Source organism: Lissotriton helveticus, chromosome 2_2, assembly GCF_964261635.1.
Source record: "Lissotriton helveticus chromosome 2_2, aLisHel1.1, whole genome shotgun sequence".
NCBI classification, from domain to species: domain Eukaryota; kingdom Metazoa; phylum Chordata; class Amphibia; order Caudata; family Salamandridae; genus Lissotriton; species Lissotriton helveticus.
The window spans coordinates 116693591-116710590 of record NC_136060.1 but is presented as its reverse complement, the minus strand read 5'-3'; the positions used below and the strand labels follow the sequence as shown (position 1 = coordinate 116710590).

At 46.6% G+C, this 17000-nt stretch overlaps 1 protein-coding gene across 4 annotated transcripts in view; it reads right to left on the bottom strand.

Moving 5' to 3' along the window:
• Positions 1–17000, bottom strand: part of CLOCK (clock circadian regulator) — a 1757788-nt gene that overhangs the window by 487909 nt on the left and 1252879 nt on the right. For all 4 annotated transcript variants that reach the window (XM_078678181.1, XM_078678183.1, XM_078678184.1 and 1 more), the window contains one exon: positions 14673–14779. In XM_078678181.1, coding sequence (XP_078534307.1) covers positions 14673–14779 — 107 coding nt within the window. The remainder of the gene's footprint in view (positions 1–14672; positions 14780–17000) is intronic.

Below are 17000 nucleotides of genomic sequence, written 5' to 3'. Positions count from 1 at the left end.
TCAAGTACTGTATGCACTGGACCGGAATCAGGACAGCCTCGGACATACTGATGCACAACCCCAGCTCGTTCAAAAGAACGCACGTCTTCTGGAAGTGTGCTTGAGCTTCCGAGAAAGAGGAGGCCTTGATCAACCACACGTCCAGGTACGGGTAGACAAACACCTCATTTATCCTCAGGCGTGCAGCTACCACTGCCCTGCACTTCGAGAATGTTCTGGGCGCAGACGTCAGTCCGACTGGCAGTACTGCGTACTGATAATGATCGGTGCCAACTTGGAATCGCAGGAACTTCCTGTGTATGTGTGTAAAGGGCACATGGAAGTACTCATCCTGTAGATCTATGGCACAGAGCCAAACTCCCTGTTGCAGCCGAGGAAAAAACCTGATGCAACGATAGCATGCGAAATTCCCCTCTCTGCGAACCCACTAGTTTGCTTGTCGCAAATCCAGAATGGGCCTGAACTCGTTCTTGTCCTTCTTGCGAACCAGAAAGAACCGGGAGTACAGACCACTTCCTTTAAGTGACAGAGGCACGTCTCCTATCGCCCTTTTCCTTAACAGGTTATCTGCCTCCGCCTGGAGCTCGCGCAGCTGAAACCGCGCGCTGACCGGAGGAATTGCTGGAGAAGGACTGAGAAACCGAAGACTGACTTAGACCCGGCCGTCCTTTGTTCGCTGAGGAGCATCAAGCTCTCCCGCGTACGCGCACAATATACTTGTGACGTATTTAAAGGCGGCCCGGGACCACAGAAAAAACCTGGCAGGAAAAACGCCGCCAGAAAGGGAAGGAGGCCTCAAGCCGATCTCCACGCAGCAAACCTACAGCCTCCCAAAAGTCTCCGAGGTAGACTTATGCGGACCACACACTACCCTCATGGTAACCCCAAGGGTTGCCCAAAGAAAGGGAGAGCAGGTGCACACTGCTGAGCCGTAGGCTGCAGAGACGCCCGACGAATACAAGTATAGCAACGTAGGACAAACCCACAATACCTGGGGGTCGGCAGGAGAGAAAAAACTCCGCTCCGACACCGATGCTTAGACCTGAAACTACCAGGTCCATAGACTATCTCTTGTAAGGCTTCCCTCCTGTCTCTCGGCAGGGGAACCAGTAATTCGTGAAGAAAACACCCCCACACAGGGATCTTACCACAACGGCCCAGAAACAGCGGGCCACCGCATGACGCCTACATGCCACAACCCCTGCGACCAAGTCAGGAGCACCTTCGAAGCCAGACCCCCTGGCAGGTGGTAGCGGACCAAAACTAAGTACCGCCAACCCGTAAAGAGTCGGAGAGAGACTCCCCGTACTCATGGAAGACGCATCCCTGGCAACAAGGCACGGGGAATAGCAGACTGAGGGGCCAAAGACCCCTGGGGTGGTGGAAGGGAGAGGGAACCGAGAAAAATCCAAAACATCCCCGGTGGTCTCACCAGTGGTGGCAGAGCAGGAGGCGACCTAGCCGATGAGTAGGTATGCGCAAACTCAAAGCTAAGCAAGAGGACTAACGTCCCTCGCTTACACATGGTGAGTAGCCACAGACTCCCCATCAGAAGGGTTCCTCGACGCCGATCAACTGCCCGGCGTCGTGGGCGGACGGTGCCGGGAACACAAAGTCCCCTCCCACGCAGAGGGGGCTCACCACGGAGCGAGGCCTGGAACAAGACCCAGGCCGCAAGCGCCGGCAAGTATACTGTGGCTGTAACCCATGACTTCGACCGCACCACGACGTCACCATCACTAAGACAGTGACTGTCTCTACGCCAACACTCCGACGTCAAAATGTCACTACGGTGTAAAACACCGAGACACCGAGCCATCCAAAAAGGTGACGTCTGTACCCAAAGGCAGACAGCGGAGCCCAAGCGACCAATGCCCCAAAAGGAGCATCACTTCTCCATGACGTCGAGCATCACTGCTCCATGACGTCGAGCATCCCTGCTCCATGACGTCGAGCATCCCTGCTCCATGACGTCGAGCATCACTGCTCCATGACGTCGAGCATCACTGCTCCATGACGTCGAGCATCCCTGCTCCATGACCTCGAGCATCACTGCTCCATGACGTCGAGCATCACTGCTCCATGACGTCGAGCATCACTGCTCCATGACGTCGAGCATACCTGCTCCATGACGTCGAGCACACCTGCTCCAGGACGTCGAGCACACCTGCTCCATGACGTCGAGCATACCTGCTCCATGACGTCGAGCATACCTGCTCCATGACGTCGAGCATACCTGCTCCATGACGTCGAGCATACCTGCTCCATGACGTCGAGCATACCTGCTCCATGACGTCGAGCATCACTGCCCCATGACGTCGAGCATCACTGCCCCATGACGTCGAGCATCACTGCCCCATGACGTCGAGCATCACTGCTCCATCGACGTCGAGGCACTCCATCGACGTCGAGGCACTCCATCGACGTCGAGGCACTCCATCGACGTCGAGGCACTCCATCGACGTCGAGGCCCTCCATCGACGTCGAGGCACTCCATCGACGTCGAGGCACTCCATCGACGTCGAGGCACTCCATCGACGTCGAGGCATCGAGGCATCTCCACGACGCCGAGGCATCTCCATGACGCTCCACGTCCTCGAAGCCGCGTCATAGCTCACACGTGCCCTTACCGGGGAGAACCCCAGAGGTTACAGCATGGGACTCGGTAGAGGACCCACCCTCTCCTTACCCAGAGGCTGAAGATGCCTTCAAACTCCTCTGTTCTGAACCTGGGAGCCGAAGCTTCCCAGAAAAGAAGTCACAGAGAAGACAGGTGTCAAAAGACACAGGCAAACACAGAATACAAACCTGTGAGCTCCAGCTTTGGTCTTTAGTACAGCTGCAGACAAAGCACTTGTCAGACTAGAAGTAGTATAAGACAAGATTACTGCAGAAATTCTGCCAAAAAAACACAGCAGAATGTAGATAAAGGCCAAAGACGTCGAGTGAAGCTGTAAAACTTCCAAATTTATCACAAATAATATAGAAAAAGCTCAAAAAAGAAGAGCTAATGCTCCAGGGTCCTGCTAGCAGGAGCCGGAAAAAAGAACTGAAGGTGGAAGGGACCTGCAGTGCATTCTGGGATACTGTGAGGCTTCTGGAAAGTTCTCTTAAAGGCACAGTATCCTGTTTTGAGCCACATAATGGCAGCCTATGGGGCTTGTCTGTCCACTTCTTCCTCTCTATCATTCCAGAGGGTTTTGCTGTTACAGGCAAGGTTTTCTCTGTAAGAAAACCCTGGACAGGCTGTGCTGTTTGTGGACTTTTGGTGGAATTTCTAGTCGAAGTACTGAACAGTGTAGCCTGTGGATATAGGCTGCATTATCTGTCTTTAAATTCTCTCTTAAGTGTCTGTGCAGTTCTGCATGTTTGGACAACTTAAGAGATTATTTTTGATTGCTCCGGGGTCCGCGCACATGGGCGGGACTATTCACTAGATTATGACTATACACGGAGATCCCCTACTACAGAACCTGAGGTACAGATATCTTCAAATAATGTCATAAGGTGCGGCATTAGGAGTTTCTAGAACGCCTTGTAAAAGGCGACCGTCAAACCATCACTGCCAGGGGCACTACCAGCCTTCATTCCCGAAAGGGCCAAAATAATCTCATCTCTCCTAATCGTCCGCATTAGGAATTGGCGATGCAGGTTGGGCAACCATGGAAGCTCTATATGGAACAGATAGTACAGGATACGGTCCTCTGGGGCCGACCCCTTTGAGGAGTAAAGGGTCGCATAGTTGTCCCTGAACTTCTCAGCCACCTGAATCTCCAAAAGTGGAGGGCCTCCCTGCTCCGCACACATCTTAGGGATAGCTGTACTGTCCTTACGCTGTTTGATGATTTGAGCGAGTACCCTCCCCGGTCTTTCTCCCTCACATACACCCTGGCAGTGGCGTACTTCCAGAGATGCTTGTGTTCCGCGTCTGCTTCTTCGTGATAATCACGTAGCGTCTGAGCAAGCTCGTCATCAGAGGCAAAGTGCAGATCGACCTCACGAGCAGTTTCTAGTTCTTTTAGCTTACGCTCCAGTGCTACCAGTCTAGAGGGGATCGATTTAAGCACCCCTGAGTGCTTTGAAATAGTGACCCCCCCTAATATACGCCTTAAAGGCCTCCCAGACCGTCTGAAAGGAGTTGACCGATCCCACATTAGTATCGAAAAACGTTTCAATAGATTGGGCCAGCTCCTCTCTGAATACACTATCAAGGAGAGAATATGGTGGAACACGCCACGCAAACGGGGGAATCCGAGTTTTGGGGGACATCAAGGAAATTAACACCGGAGAGTGGTCAGAATAGGTGCGCGGCAGAATCGTGCAGGCCCTGGTGTGCTGCGATAAGTGTCGAGAGGCAAGCCAATAATCAATCCTAGTGTGGATGTTATATTGTGCTGAGTAGTGTGTATAGCCACCCTGTTTAGGATACAAGTATCGCCAAACGTCCACCATATCATATCGCACCAGCGTAGATTCAACCACGGCCGTGGCTGCCCACGGACGCCTTGCCGGACCATCTGATCTATCGATAGTGGGTTGTCTTGTGAATTTGAAATCCCCGCCCCACAAAATATCCCTCTGGGAATAAGGTAGGGCAATCTTCGCTAGGGCATTGTAGAAATGCGGGCAATCATATTTAAGGCCATATATGTTTAGGAGAACTATATCCAATCCCTTCCCGTGGCATCCAGAAAGTGTGTACCTACAGTCACGATCCGTCGCTAGAGGAGTTAAAGTGATAAGCGATTGTGGGTTGAACCCCTCTAGCGTGTGTCGAAAAGCCCGCTGCGTGTATGTTACCCACTAGTCCCCTTGAGCGTAGTATAGGGCTGTCCAGAGGAAGGTGTGTCTCCTGTATATGAGCTATGTCCACCCTACGTCTGTGGAGGTAGTGAAGTATTTTGGGAACCTTACGATAGTCATTGAGACCCCGGGCATTCCAAGTGAGCAGTACCAGGGAGTCAGGAGTGCCAGTAGAATCAGTCATAGGCATGGAAGTTGTGGAAAAGTTTTAGCAGTGTGGGTCTGTCGCGTGCTGCACTCCATGATCACGTCAAATGAGGAAGATGTACCACAAGAAAATATAACAGCGAACATCATCAACCCCCCCTCCCCCAATCAGCAAAACCCTCCCTCCCGAGGCAAGAATGAAAGCACAGTGGAGCAAGCCATACAATGAACACCGTGCAACATGAACACACATAAAGAGGGTCAGGAACAAGAAGCTAACACTCCCCCCACAATGAAGGCCCCACCCACGCCTGCCCAACCCCAACAAGACTGCAAACCCAACCCTCCCCCCTCCCAACATTCCCCCCTCCCATTCCCCAACCATAGAAAACATCCCAGGTGTATTACACTCCGAGGCAGATGTAGCTTGCGGAAAGAAGTGTAAAAAAAAACTAGGATTAGGGTGTGCCCCGCTCCCCGCAAAAAAAGACTGGACTCAGCTGCATCAGCAATTTACATGACAGAATGAAGCCTGGCCCCCCTCAGCATAGATCCAGATCAAAAACAAAAGAAAAACCCTCAAAGGCTTCGTCAAAACAGATCCCAGCAAGGAAACAGTGGAGCAACAGAAGGACCCCTCATGGACATACACCAGTCCTGGAACTATAAGGCGAGCGATATATGGAAACGCCTCAGGGGATCCTGTAGCAAATAGAATAAAGCCCTTAGCCCAACAACCATTATACACAACAAAGTCTGTAATGTGTCAAAGGGGAGGGCTGTAAGAGTTGAATATAACTATAAGACCTGGGAGCCCCACTGACGCAAGAGCCGAAGCTGGCTTTACTGGGAATGTCCAATGATGTAGATCTGCCACGCCCACTTATAATTTTCCTGGTCCTAGCCCTGGTAGTAGCCAAAAGAGACATTGCAAGAAGGTGGGGGTCCCCGACTCCTCCCGATCTAGAAGAATGGAGGCGAGGTCTAGACCTCTACATCGCGGCTGAGAGGGTAACCTACAAATCCAGGGGATGCCCTAGGAAGTTTCGAAAAATCTGGTCTAAGTGGAGACATTATCATGGACTGTATGGAGGACTGGGGAATGATTGAGCATACCGGAGCGTTACTGGTTCATGTGGGGGAGGGCGGGCGGAGATGGGAGAGGGAGTGGAGAGGTGGAATCTTGATGTACAGTCCACTTTTACGAATCTGCGATTTACTGCTTATCAACAGTGTTTTCCAGGGGGGTGGAAGTGGAACTAGAGGGAGAAGTGTTGCTGAATACATGACTGTACTGTTGAGTTGTATACAAAAAGCAAATAAAAATGTTTAAAACAAAAAAAAAAGAATTTACCCCTGACGAAGGGACAGGAGTCCCAAAATGCATTGGGCGGACGTTAAACTTTGAAACTTCAGGGCTTCATCATTTGTTGTGAACATATGGATTTATATGTATTGTGGTTCTTTTGAAACCTATGAATTTTTGCAGTTTTATGCACATCAAATAATTCACGATTTTATTTTTAAAAGCAATGATTAAAATTACCTAAAATGAAAAGAAAAAAAAAAAAGAATATAAGACCTCACGCACCCCCCAACATGAGCATACTCCCCGCCGTCCCACGCCAACCCAGATAAAAAATAAATTTTAAAAAGGGGGGGATACCCAACATTCAGCCTCTGAAGACAGCATTTAGCCCTGTTCATCGAGCTGCCTCACGTCGCCTTATCCAGAAGGTGTTTATCTGGGGAACTGCGTCTCTCCTTCGCCCAATCCTTCAGCGCCTTCTGTACGGACTTAGGGTCAGTAAAAATCAGCGAGCAGCCCTGCCTGTTCACCCTCAATTTAGCAGGGTACAGCATCTCGTAGTCGGCACCAAGATCACGTAACTGCTGAATCATTGAGGCAAACAATCGCCTAGCTTCTTGGACACGCGCCGTAAAATCCGGGAATAGCGAGATGGTAGACCCCTCATACCTCAAAGGTTGTTTCTCGTGGGCCAGGTGGAGGGCCACGTCCCGATCTCGGTAGTTGAGAAGCTTTGCAATAATAGGTCTTGGTGGGGCTTCCGGTTTCGGTCTGGGACCAAGTGAGCGATGAGCTCTCTCCACCAAAAACATTTCGGAAAACGAAGTGTCGCCCAGGAGTGTCTTAAGCAGTTTTTCAGTGAAAAGCTCCATGTTGCCAGTGGGGGTATTCTCGGGCAGGCCCCTGATGCGCAGGTTGCAGCGCCTGGAGCGTGCCTCCAAATCCTCCGCCTTCTCCTGCAGAACCTGAAGGACCCTACCCAACAGCTTGTGCTCTGTGTCTAGCGTGGTCTGGGCCTCCTCAGCCTCTATTAAGCGACGCTCAGACATGTCAAGTCTCTCGGCATGTTTATCCAATTTCTCCGCCATACGGTCCATGCGGTATGTCAAAGCATTTTAGTGCTAAGGAGGATATGCCGCCCTGCAAATTCTTTTCCATGTTAAGTAAGAGAGCACGGATATCTTGGTCCGAGTCCCCCGTAGAGTGTTTCCCATCACCAGGACCGTCCTCTACGGCAGTGTCCCTCACCTTAGATTTCCTTGGGTCAAACGAAAGTTTGGGCTGTGTCCTGTTGGTGCGTCCCACGCTCCCCAGGGGCCCAAGAGCATACCCAAATACAACAGAAGTCCCCAAAAGGCCTCACCGCCGCAGTGTGTCCCGCGCTGCTGGTAGGGGTCCCCACCAGTGCGCTCGCTGCGAGGCAAATCACAGTAGAATGGTGCAAAGGGAAATTCAGGCCCCAGCTAGGTTGTGGCAGAAACAGGCACTTCCACCAGTCGCCAAAAGAGCGAGTCGCTCCTCACTGCAATATTCTCAAAGCATCTCTAGGGCCTGCAGACCTCCTCAGGTAGCGACGCCACAGTTCAGGGTGAAACTCCCCTCTCCCCCGTCGCACAGTCTCCAGTACTATCAGCCAGGCAGTGCTTCACATCACAAGGTGCCACAAGTAGCGGGGGGCGGGTCGCGTGGGCCAGCGCCCAGTTCAGGCTAGCCAGCCGGAACGCCAACCAGGCCCCGAACAGGCCGCACCCAAGAGAACAGGCCTCCAGCCAGCCCCGCGGCACCCAACGTCCGTCCCCCAGAGCTTACCAGGCCTGCATCTCACCTCCCGTAAAGGCGCCAAAGACCGGGGTTTTCCCTACCGGGATCCAAGCTCGTGAAGGCCAACCTCGCTCCCGATGGGGTAGAACGATCACAGGAGGGAGGGGGCGACACAGCAGGGCACCGGCCGCCCCCAACGAGACCTCCACTTCACATGGGCATCAGGGGCGGCCCCGAAGTCTATCCGCCGGGAGCTCGCCGAGACGGTCAGCCCCCAGTCAATCCAAACACCAAGGCCTCCGTTTCCCAGCGCCAGGCCCCGACGCTCTGCGCCTCCGTCCCGCTCTTGTATGCAGTCGGGCCTCACTTCCCCACAGAGCAGGGGGCTATCGACCTCCACCACGCCCCAGCCTCGCCGCACACACGCCAGAGCACAGGAAAGTGCAGTCAGCCCTCGTCTCTCAGCAGGGTGGTCCAGCGCCGGAGGGCCAGGAGGGTCCAGCACAGGCAGGCCTCGACACACGTTCAGGGACATCGGCGGCTCCGTACAGCAGCCTAACTCCACACCAGAGGCAGGTAGAGGTCTCGTCTCTTCAGTGGGAGGGCTTCACAGGGGCTACAGACACACCCCAACATAATCTGGGGTGTGCAATAACCGCAGCTGCAGGATATTTGAAGGATAGCACGGCTGGCAGGAGGAGAACTCGGCTCAAGCGGCCATTTTGGTCGCAAGCTAGCTCCGCCTCCATCAACTCTGAAATTCGACCTTTACTTTTTCATAACTAAACTTCTAACTTTGGAACTCAATTTTTTTTTTTTTTACAAATTGCTTTGGCCTTTTCCCAAACACAATGAACTTTGGCACAAAGCAATCTGCTTAAAGTAGAACTATTCTTAGAGAACAAGAATTCTTTAAATACTTCCTTGAAACGCTATTGACCTAATCCACAAACGGGAAACATCCTTTACAACGCAACTTTTACTCCGCACTACCATTACGACGCAACTATTACAACGCAAGTCATTACAACGACTTGCGCTGGAGGGCGCACTAGGATAGGGAATAGTTTAATTACTATCCAACACCTTCCCTACTATCCACGGGGACTGGAGTTGGAATAGTAAATTAAACTATTCCACTATCCAGCGCCCCCCAACGCAAGTCGCTGTAATGACTTGCGTTGTAAAAGGTGCGTCGTAATGGCATGCGGAGTGAAAGCATGCGTTGTAATGACATACATCCTCCACAAACCAAAACAGTTTGTATATTCTGCTATGGGATGGTCTCGACTTTTCTTCTGTAACTAAGAGCCATTTCATAAATGTAATTTCGTGATTCATTCGGTTAGCATTTCCAATATGATATTATGAGCTTACGATGAAATCATTGCTTTTAAAATGCGTTCAGTACAAATGCTCAAATTTTCGTGTACAACCATTTCAAAATGATTTTGTATGTATCTAGGGGTGGGGTTGAAAACACATGCTCTAGAATATGGTTTAGTGCTTGAACTTAGTTGAACATGATAAACGTGGAGTGGGTGTTGTATAGCATTTTAGGACCCTACTGTAATTTTCCCGATTCATGTCCTTATATAGGTATAAATCACCATATCCTTATATAGGCATAGAAATCATAACCATATTTAGACATAGCTCATGCAGTCCAAATACGGCAGGGTTACTTCCACTAGTTCCGAAAATCCACAACGATTTCTTGGAAAACGCGGCTTCAGCAGCTAGGGACTTTCCCTTGCTTGAATACTGACTTGTCCAAGAACTCATGGAGTTTTCAAAGAACTGAGACTCTTTGATGACGTTATTATGTCCACCTTTACGTCAATCTCGGCACCTTCAAGGTATAAATATGCCCACACTTGCCATAGCAAACACACGGTGGTTTAGAGCAGTTTGACTATCTACTTGCCAACGCATCCTGCTACAGCAAGTGCCGAAGGAAGCCGACCTTCCAGCAGACGCACTGAGAGATATGCTGTCTTTTCTCTTGCCGAGAAATCCAGCTCCAGTGTTTCCAAGCTACCCTTGCGGTTTGTTGGGAAATCGAGTCCTGAGCCTGACCTTCTTCATTCTAAACCATGGTACGGAGCTGATTAGACCCGTAGAGAAATCTTGGATAGATTCTTGGCAAAGAATACTACATTTACGATACTCCTCACTTACTCGTACTAGGCTTAGGTTAGGGACATCGGGGTAGGCGTATTTTGGACTCACCAGTTGAGTACTTTTTAGCCTTTGTTATTTATGTATGTATTTAACTATGATCTAGGAGCCATACAATGCTCTTACAGTATTATTCTATTCTACTCTTTTTACTGTACGCATTGTACTTTACAACCAGTATTACGATTGTAGCAGTTAATCTCTTCTGCATGAGAAAGAAGACTGTTCAATAAATACTTTTATTGAAAACGCCCGTCTATTTCTCTGCACCCCTGGTGAAACAAAGCATGCACGAATGACTGAGTAAAATATCTATCTATTGTTTCCACGACTCTGAAGATCAGTTTTATCTTGAGGAAACAAAGTTGTCATGTTTATGCGGTTGTCAGAAACTAAATCCCTTCTTGTGAATTCGAGAAAGTTTCTAGTGACCTCTGAGCTAGCAGGCACTCACAAATAAGTCTAATATATTCGATAGCGATCTAGTAGATATAAGTCCTACGTCAAATCTATAGGATATATTATTCCAATGCACAGAGCCTATTGGGAATATAGGAACTACACTACAAAGATCTCAGAGAACAAAATTCTCTCCTGTTTGGCATAGGGATTATAGGATTAAATAATGTATGTGTCTTATCATTTCAACCTATCCATATCCACAACTAAGGGTATTTGAGCACTCTGCTTTTGCTATTGTGTATACATAGTATGTATATAGGTTGTTAGACATTATTATCTAGTCTATCTTTGACTCAGTTTAGTTCCTTTTGTTATTGACCTTGATGTTTTTATTTTTCTCCCTAATAAGGGAGGTGTGTTTTAATTTATCTAAATGGTACATTCCTCCTCACCTTCTGTCCAGATCCTGTTGGAATGTGCAAAAGATTTGTTGACCTGTAGGTTCTACAGCTGGCTCCAGCTGACTGGAACCTGTGATGGTGTATTGACGTTAAAAAAGACTCTGCTAAGCCTTACCTGTGTCTTCACTTCTTAACAGGAAGCCTTGCACTGCCAGGCTTTCAGCAAAGGGGTGTTGAGACAAAAAGGCAAGGTCACAAGGAATGGGGATGGCATCTTGCAATTTGGCATCTGACTGGGGGCCCACAGCAAGGTTTCGTCCCGGCCCCTACGAAGTGGGGGCTCAGTAATAGTTTACCACTGCTGGAGTACTTCGGTCAGGACTTTGATGTTAACCTTTAAAGTAAGGTGCTGGAGGTCGAGGACTTCAGCCGCCCTCCGAATAACCATCGCAAAAGAAACACTCTCTTCAGTGGCATGACCAGATGGTGAGAGAAAGCCAGAATCAGGAGAGGTGTCAAGACCACTGGCCTCCTGGAGAATATCATACCAGTTTTCTTCTAATAGGGTTGGCTAATTTTATCTCCTGCATCATAGTCTTTGCTAGAATCCATCCTGAACAAGGAACGAAATTAGACCTGCCTTCTGGAACATTAATCAGGGAAGGTTGTGGCTCAGGGGAAACCAATCGCGACCCAGTTGAGGTTGGAATACGCAAACAAGAGTATGAAAGCAAAATGGGCACTTCATTTCCAATAACACGTGGATCAGGTGTCAGTGAAGTGAGCTTGGAGAGTCCAGTGATTGGTTCAAAGAGTCCAACTGGGGGTGAGGGTGAACCCACTGGTGGTATCCTAGTTGGAGAGCCTCTCTGCTCCTTGGGGCCCGCAGGGTGTGCCACATAGAGTTGGAAGGGATCCGTAGAGTAGAAGCAAGACCTCACGGAACTCTTTGATCTGCCTCAGTGTTGGAGATAGCCCCAGACACTTAGCCTGTGCTTGGACAAGTAGCAGGATGGGCTCCAATGTCGACTGACTTCGGCAGCAAGAACGAGAGGCATGGTGATGCACTCGCGCCTTCTCAGGAGTGAGAGAGTGGCGGGAGAGAGCCAAGTCCTACTTAGATTTTTATATAGTTGTCTTCTGCTTACCCAAATAGTGTGACGACGATTGGCATAAGGACTGACTCATTGGCAGGGAACGGAACCAAGACCGACACTTGGACTTAGTTAGACAGGTCACAACAAGGAGTCTTGCGGTTCTTAGCAACGTACAGTGTAGCTTTGGGGTTCCTTATTGCCTTCGGGATAATCGATGCACAGTCACTGCAGGCCTTATAATCATGAAATCATGTCTCAGCCCCAGGTACGACAGGGAAACCTGGTGAGAATCTGTCATAGACATTTGCTTGCAGCAGTCTTTACAGGGTTTGAAATCTGTAATTTTGGGAGTTGATAATTCCCTTCCACACTCTAAACTTTGTGAGGTAAAGGGTCTCAAAGAGACTAGATGAAGGTCTGGATCGGAAAAGAAAGAACTGACATGAGCATGCGGGAGTGACACCTACACATGCTTCGAGCATCATTTCCAGAGTGCAGCGGCATCAGTGGGGAGCCATGTAGTGCTACCTACCGGCATGCAGTGGTACTGCTGAAAGGTTTCTGGAACCCTAATGACACTTGGGTAAAAGACAAAAGGTGAGGAATCTGCGGTTAGAAGTCTCTACCAGAAATTGCAGTTTTCCTGCATTTTGTCTTGTTAGTTTAATTTATTTGGGAGAGCTTGTGGATTCTTAAGTGTGTATAGATCAATCAAATATTTATCATTCCTGAAACCAATAAAATGGTACTTTATTTAGTAAGGAAGAATGCAAATCCTCATTTGCAACTCTATTGATCGTATGATGTTCCAAGGCAAATAATGCAAAGATCTGACTGTTTGTTATACCATCTTCTAGTACATAGAGTCAGACATACAGAAATATACTAAAAAGGTTTAATGTTTGCTAAATGGCGCAGTGAGGTAAACACTCACTGCTTATATCTGATATTGGCTTAAGATCACAACTTTATATCCTGGCAAGGCGAACTCAGACTTCCATTCCTCCGTGGTTGCAAATAGTACATTTACTAGCAGTAACACCTGCTACTTACAGCACTTTGAGGTATGAAGCACTAATTTTAACACACATAGGCAAAGCCAACAGGTTTGACTATAATGTGTGGATTTGTGCAAATAGCACAATTCATAAACGCATTAAAGCCTGACCTACTGGTTTTGCTAAGGCTTTTCTTTATGTGAGGGCCCTGCATTTAACCATTCCAAAATGACCAATAACCATTAGTAAACAGTAAAATAAAAAGCATTGGCAAAACCAATACATCAGCACTTGCATGTTAAAAGCAAGATCTAATCCAATGCTTGTTGTAATGCCTAACTTGGGTATACAACCTTTACAACGCAACTTTTACAACGACCTACCATTACAACGCAACTTTTACAACGCAAACTATTACAACGCATTGCGCTGGGGGGTGCTCTAGGATAGGGGAATAGGTTAATTTACTATCCAATAACCTTCCCTACTATCCACGGGGACTGGAGTTGGAATAGTAAATTAAACTATTCACTATCCAGCACCCCAAAGCGCTATGCGTTGTAATGGTATGCGTTGTAAAACTTGCGATGTAAAGGTAGGTGTTGTAAAAGTATGCGTTGTAACGTCATACATCCGCCTAACTTTCCACGAAGAACTTAATTTGGCTGTGTATTTGTCCTTTTAAAATTCAGAACCACTTTCGATACCGTCAGTACATTTGGTTTTCATGGGAAATGCGATTCTAACAGGACTGTGGCAGGGATAAATGGATCCCTTAATAGAAAAATGAATTTACATTAAATGCAGAACTTTCGTGGTATTTTGTTTCTGACGAGTGATTTACAATCTGTGTGGAACGTTTCTTTCCCCTTTAACAGTAGTTTCATAAAATATAGTAAAAGCAGAGGTTGTTCATATAGTAAATGGTATTAATCTGTTTTACTACAAACAAGATTGTTGTTGAATTTCTAAGACTTGATGCAACGTGATAAATGTAATTGCATCAGGTACACAGAATTACCAAAAGGATTTTTTACAATACATGAATTATCTGTTGTTAAATGTGTGTTTTAATGCGATTGTATAGTTATTTGAAGCTTCTTAAGGGTGCTGGAAATTCAGACCATCTGTGGGAGTGTATAGAAACACTTTAATAGGGTGGTGCCACTGACAGTGACCATGTCACTTGGAGTGCTTAATTTGAGCCAGCGGTTTCTGCTGCTCGGCACCGGCACTGAATTGTCAACACCAGCACTTATGACAGTCTGCCACATGGTGGCACTGATTTGCTAATTTAGAGATGAGCACAACAACAGTAGTTTATTAATTCAGTATACATTAACCATGACTAATACCTTCCGCCCAAGCCATTCCTAAAGCATTGGGGGCATGGAATAGTCTGAATTGTTACACTTGTAGGAGTGTGATGGTTAGTAGTTGTGTTGGTACTGTCATTGGCAGTGCTGGTAGGGGCAATGGATGGTTCAGGCTACAGTGGCCTTGTGATAAGGGCATATTTTCCCATGGCCTAAAACTGTCATTTATATACTGGAGAATTCCAACAAGTACTTACAGTGCTCGTGACATTTTGCCAAATTATCTAGGTCATCCACGTGATAGTAATCGTAGCCTGACGTGCCAAGAACTTCAAAAGGCAAGTAGCCTATTATTGGAAGTGCCCTAGAAAACAGAAAAGTACACAAATTTACTGAATTTCAACTGGAGAAAAATAAACATATATACTATGCATTCACTTACACTTTACTATATCTTTAAAATAGTAAAGAAAGAGGGGCATATTAGGGGCAGGTTGAGCACACTCGAATCCCAATCCCATTGTGTGATCACATTTAAAAATAAAAAATAATAGTAATTTTGTTGAAGGATCATTGAATGATTTGGCAATCATCTGCAGACTGTAGTACCATGAAGCTTCTATCCATGCACTACTGTGACATCAAAGCAAGCTACACGGACCAAAGAAACTCCACTGCACATGACCAAAGTCCGTGTGCATTGGGAGCCCAAGATCAATGAAGGGTGCGGCAGAGGGTGGGCATTTGGCCATCCCATGTGCTTTGGGTTTCGGACACCCCTGAAGGATGAGGAGGAAGGTGAGTCTCCAGTCAGGCCTCATACAGCAGGGATTGGACACCCCTGGAGGGTAAATTGCAGGGCCTGGCCGCAGGCAGCAGTGGTTTGATGTCCCCCAAAGCTGGATTGTGGTGCCTGGTTGCAGAATAGGTTTGTGCCTAAGCATTATTACTGTTGGATTTTATGGCACACACATTTTTTTCAGGGTTTTGTAGGGTCCGTGGATCCTTTGGGGAACCATCAAAGAAGATATGGGAAAACATGCAGTAAAACAAGAACCATGGAAGATTCACAATTCCAAAAACTGCCCAAACAAGGTTTTATTACAAAAACACTATCCATATGGACTATATATATATATATATATATATATATATATATATTCACTGAAAGAACCATAGGTTTCAGGCCTTATATAGTTAGGAATTAGCATTTAAAAAACCTTTGAAATTCACTGAAAAAACCATAGGTTTCAGGCCTTATATAGTTAGGAATTAGCATTTAAAAAAACTTGCAAATTTACTGAAAAAACCATAGGTTTCAGGCCTTATATAGTTAGGAATTAGCATTTAAAAAACCTTGCAAATTCACTGAAAAAACCATAGGTTTCAGGCCTTATATAGTTAGGTCCTAGCATTTAAAAAACCTTTGAAATTCACTGAAAAAACCATAGGTTTCAGGCCTTATATAGTTAGGAATTAGCTTTTAAAAAACCTTTGAAATTCACTCACAACACTATAAGTTTTAGGGGTGTTATAGTTAGCTGGACATTTCACTCATACAAAACCATTGAAATTGCTTCTATATAGTTAGTTGTACTAACTATATTTCGCGCACCCGCAATCCACTGGACCCCCCACACTTCTTTTTCACTATGCCGCCGTGTTCTGGTCCCCCCGGGGGGTTATTTTAAAAAAAACAGACCAGGTTTCTTTCTTGTGCCCTGGTCTATCTACACGCACACATATACACATATATATATGCATATATATGCATTTATATATATGTATGTGTGTATATATATATATATATATATATATATATATATACATACATATATAAACATATATATTCTGCATATCTATATAAATACAAATATAAATGCATGCATACATATACATATATACATACATATGCATGTTATTTACATGAAAGTTTGAAAAACACTAATAAAAGCAAAGCTAAAAAGCCACCTCATTACAAACAGAATGGCTTTAACTTAAACGAGGGCGAGATCTATTGCATTTTCAATGCTTGTTTACTTTGGTTCCATCAAGAAGGCATTCAGATGTGTCACACATTTGCCATACATTCGGAATGTTAGCACTCTAGTTGCTCATTATATCACTGTAGTAAAGCTACTGCTCACCAGGGAAGTCTGCTGCTGGTATTCAAAGTGCATGTTTCAGTCTGCATGTCAGAATTTTTTTAATGAAATAAAAGAGGATTTGAGAAGTCACTCAAAATGTGCCCTAATTTTTCTTTCTGAAGCACTAAGCAAACTTTCTATGGCAAAATGATCCCCCTCATTTTGTTCCTTTTTACATTAAATGTTTTCAGACTTACCACTTCATTCCAATCAAAATGGCTTCTGGTGTGCCATACTTTTGTCATAAGTAAGACTGTTAGCGCTCTAGTTGTTCTTTAGAACACTCTGGGAAGCTGCAGTAGAACACAAAGGAATCAACTGACAGTCGCTGCCCTTGTTGGATGTACATGTTTTACTGAGAATGTCAGACTTCATTCTCACATAACTGAGAAAGATAATGTGAATTTACAGAATTAAATATGCTTTCAGTTTAGCATA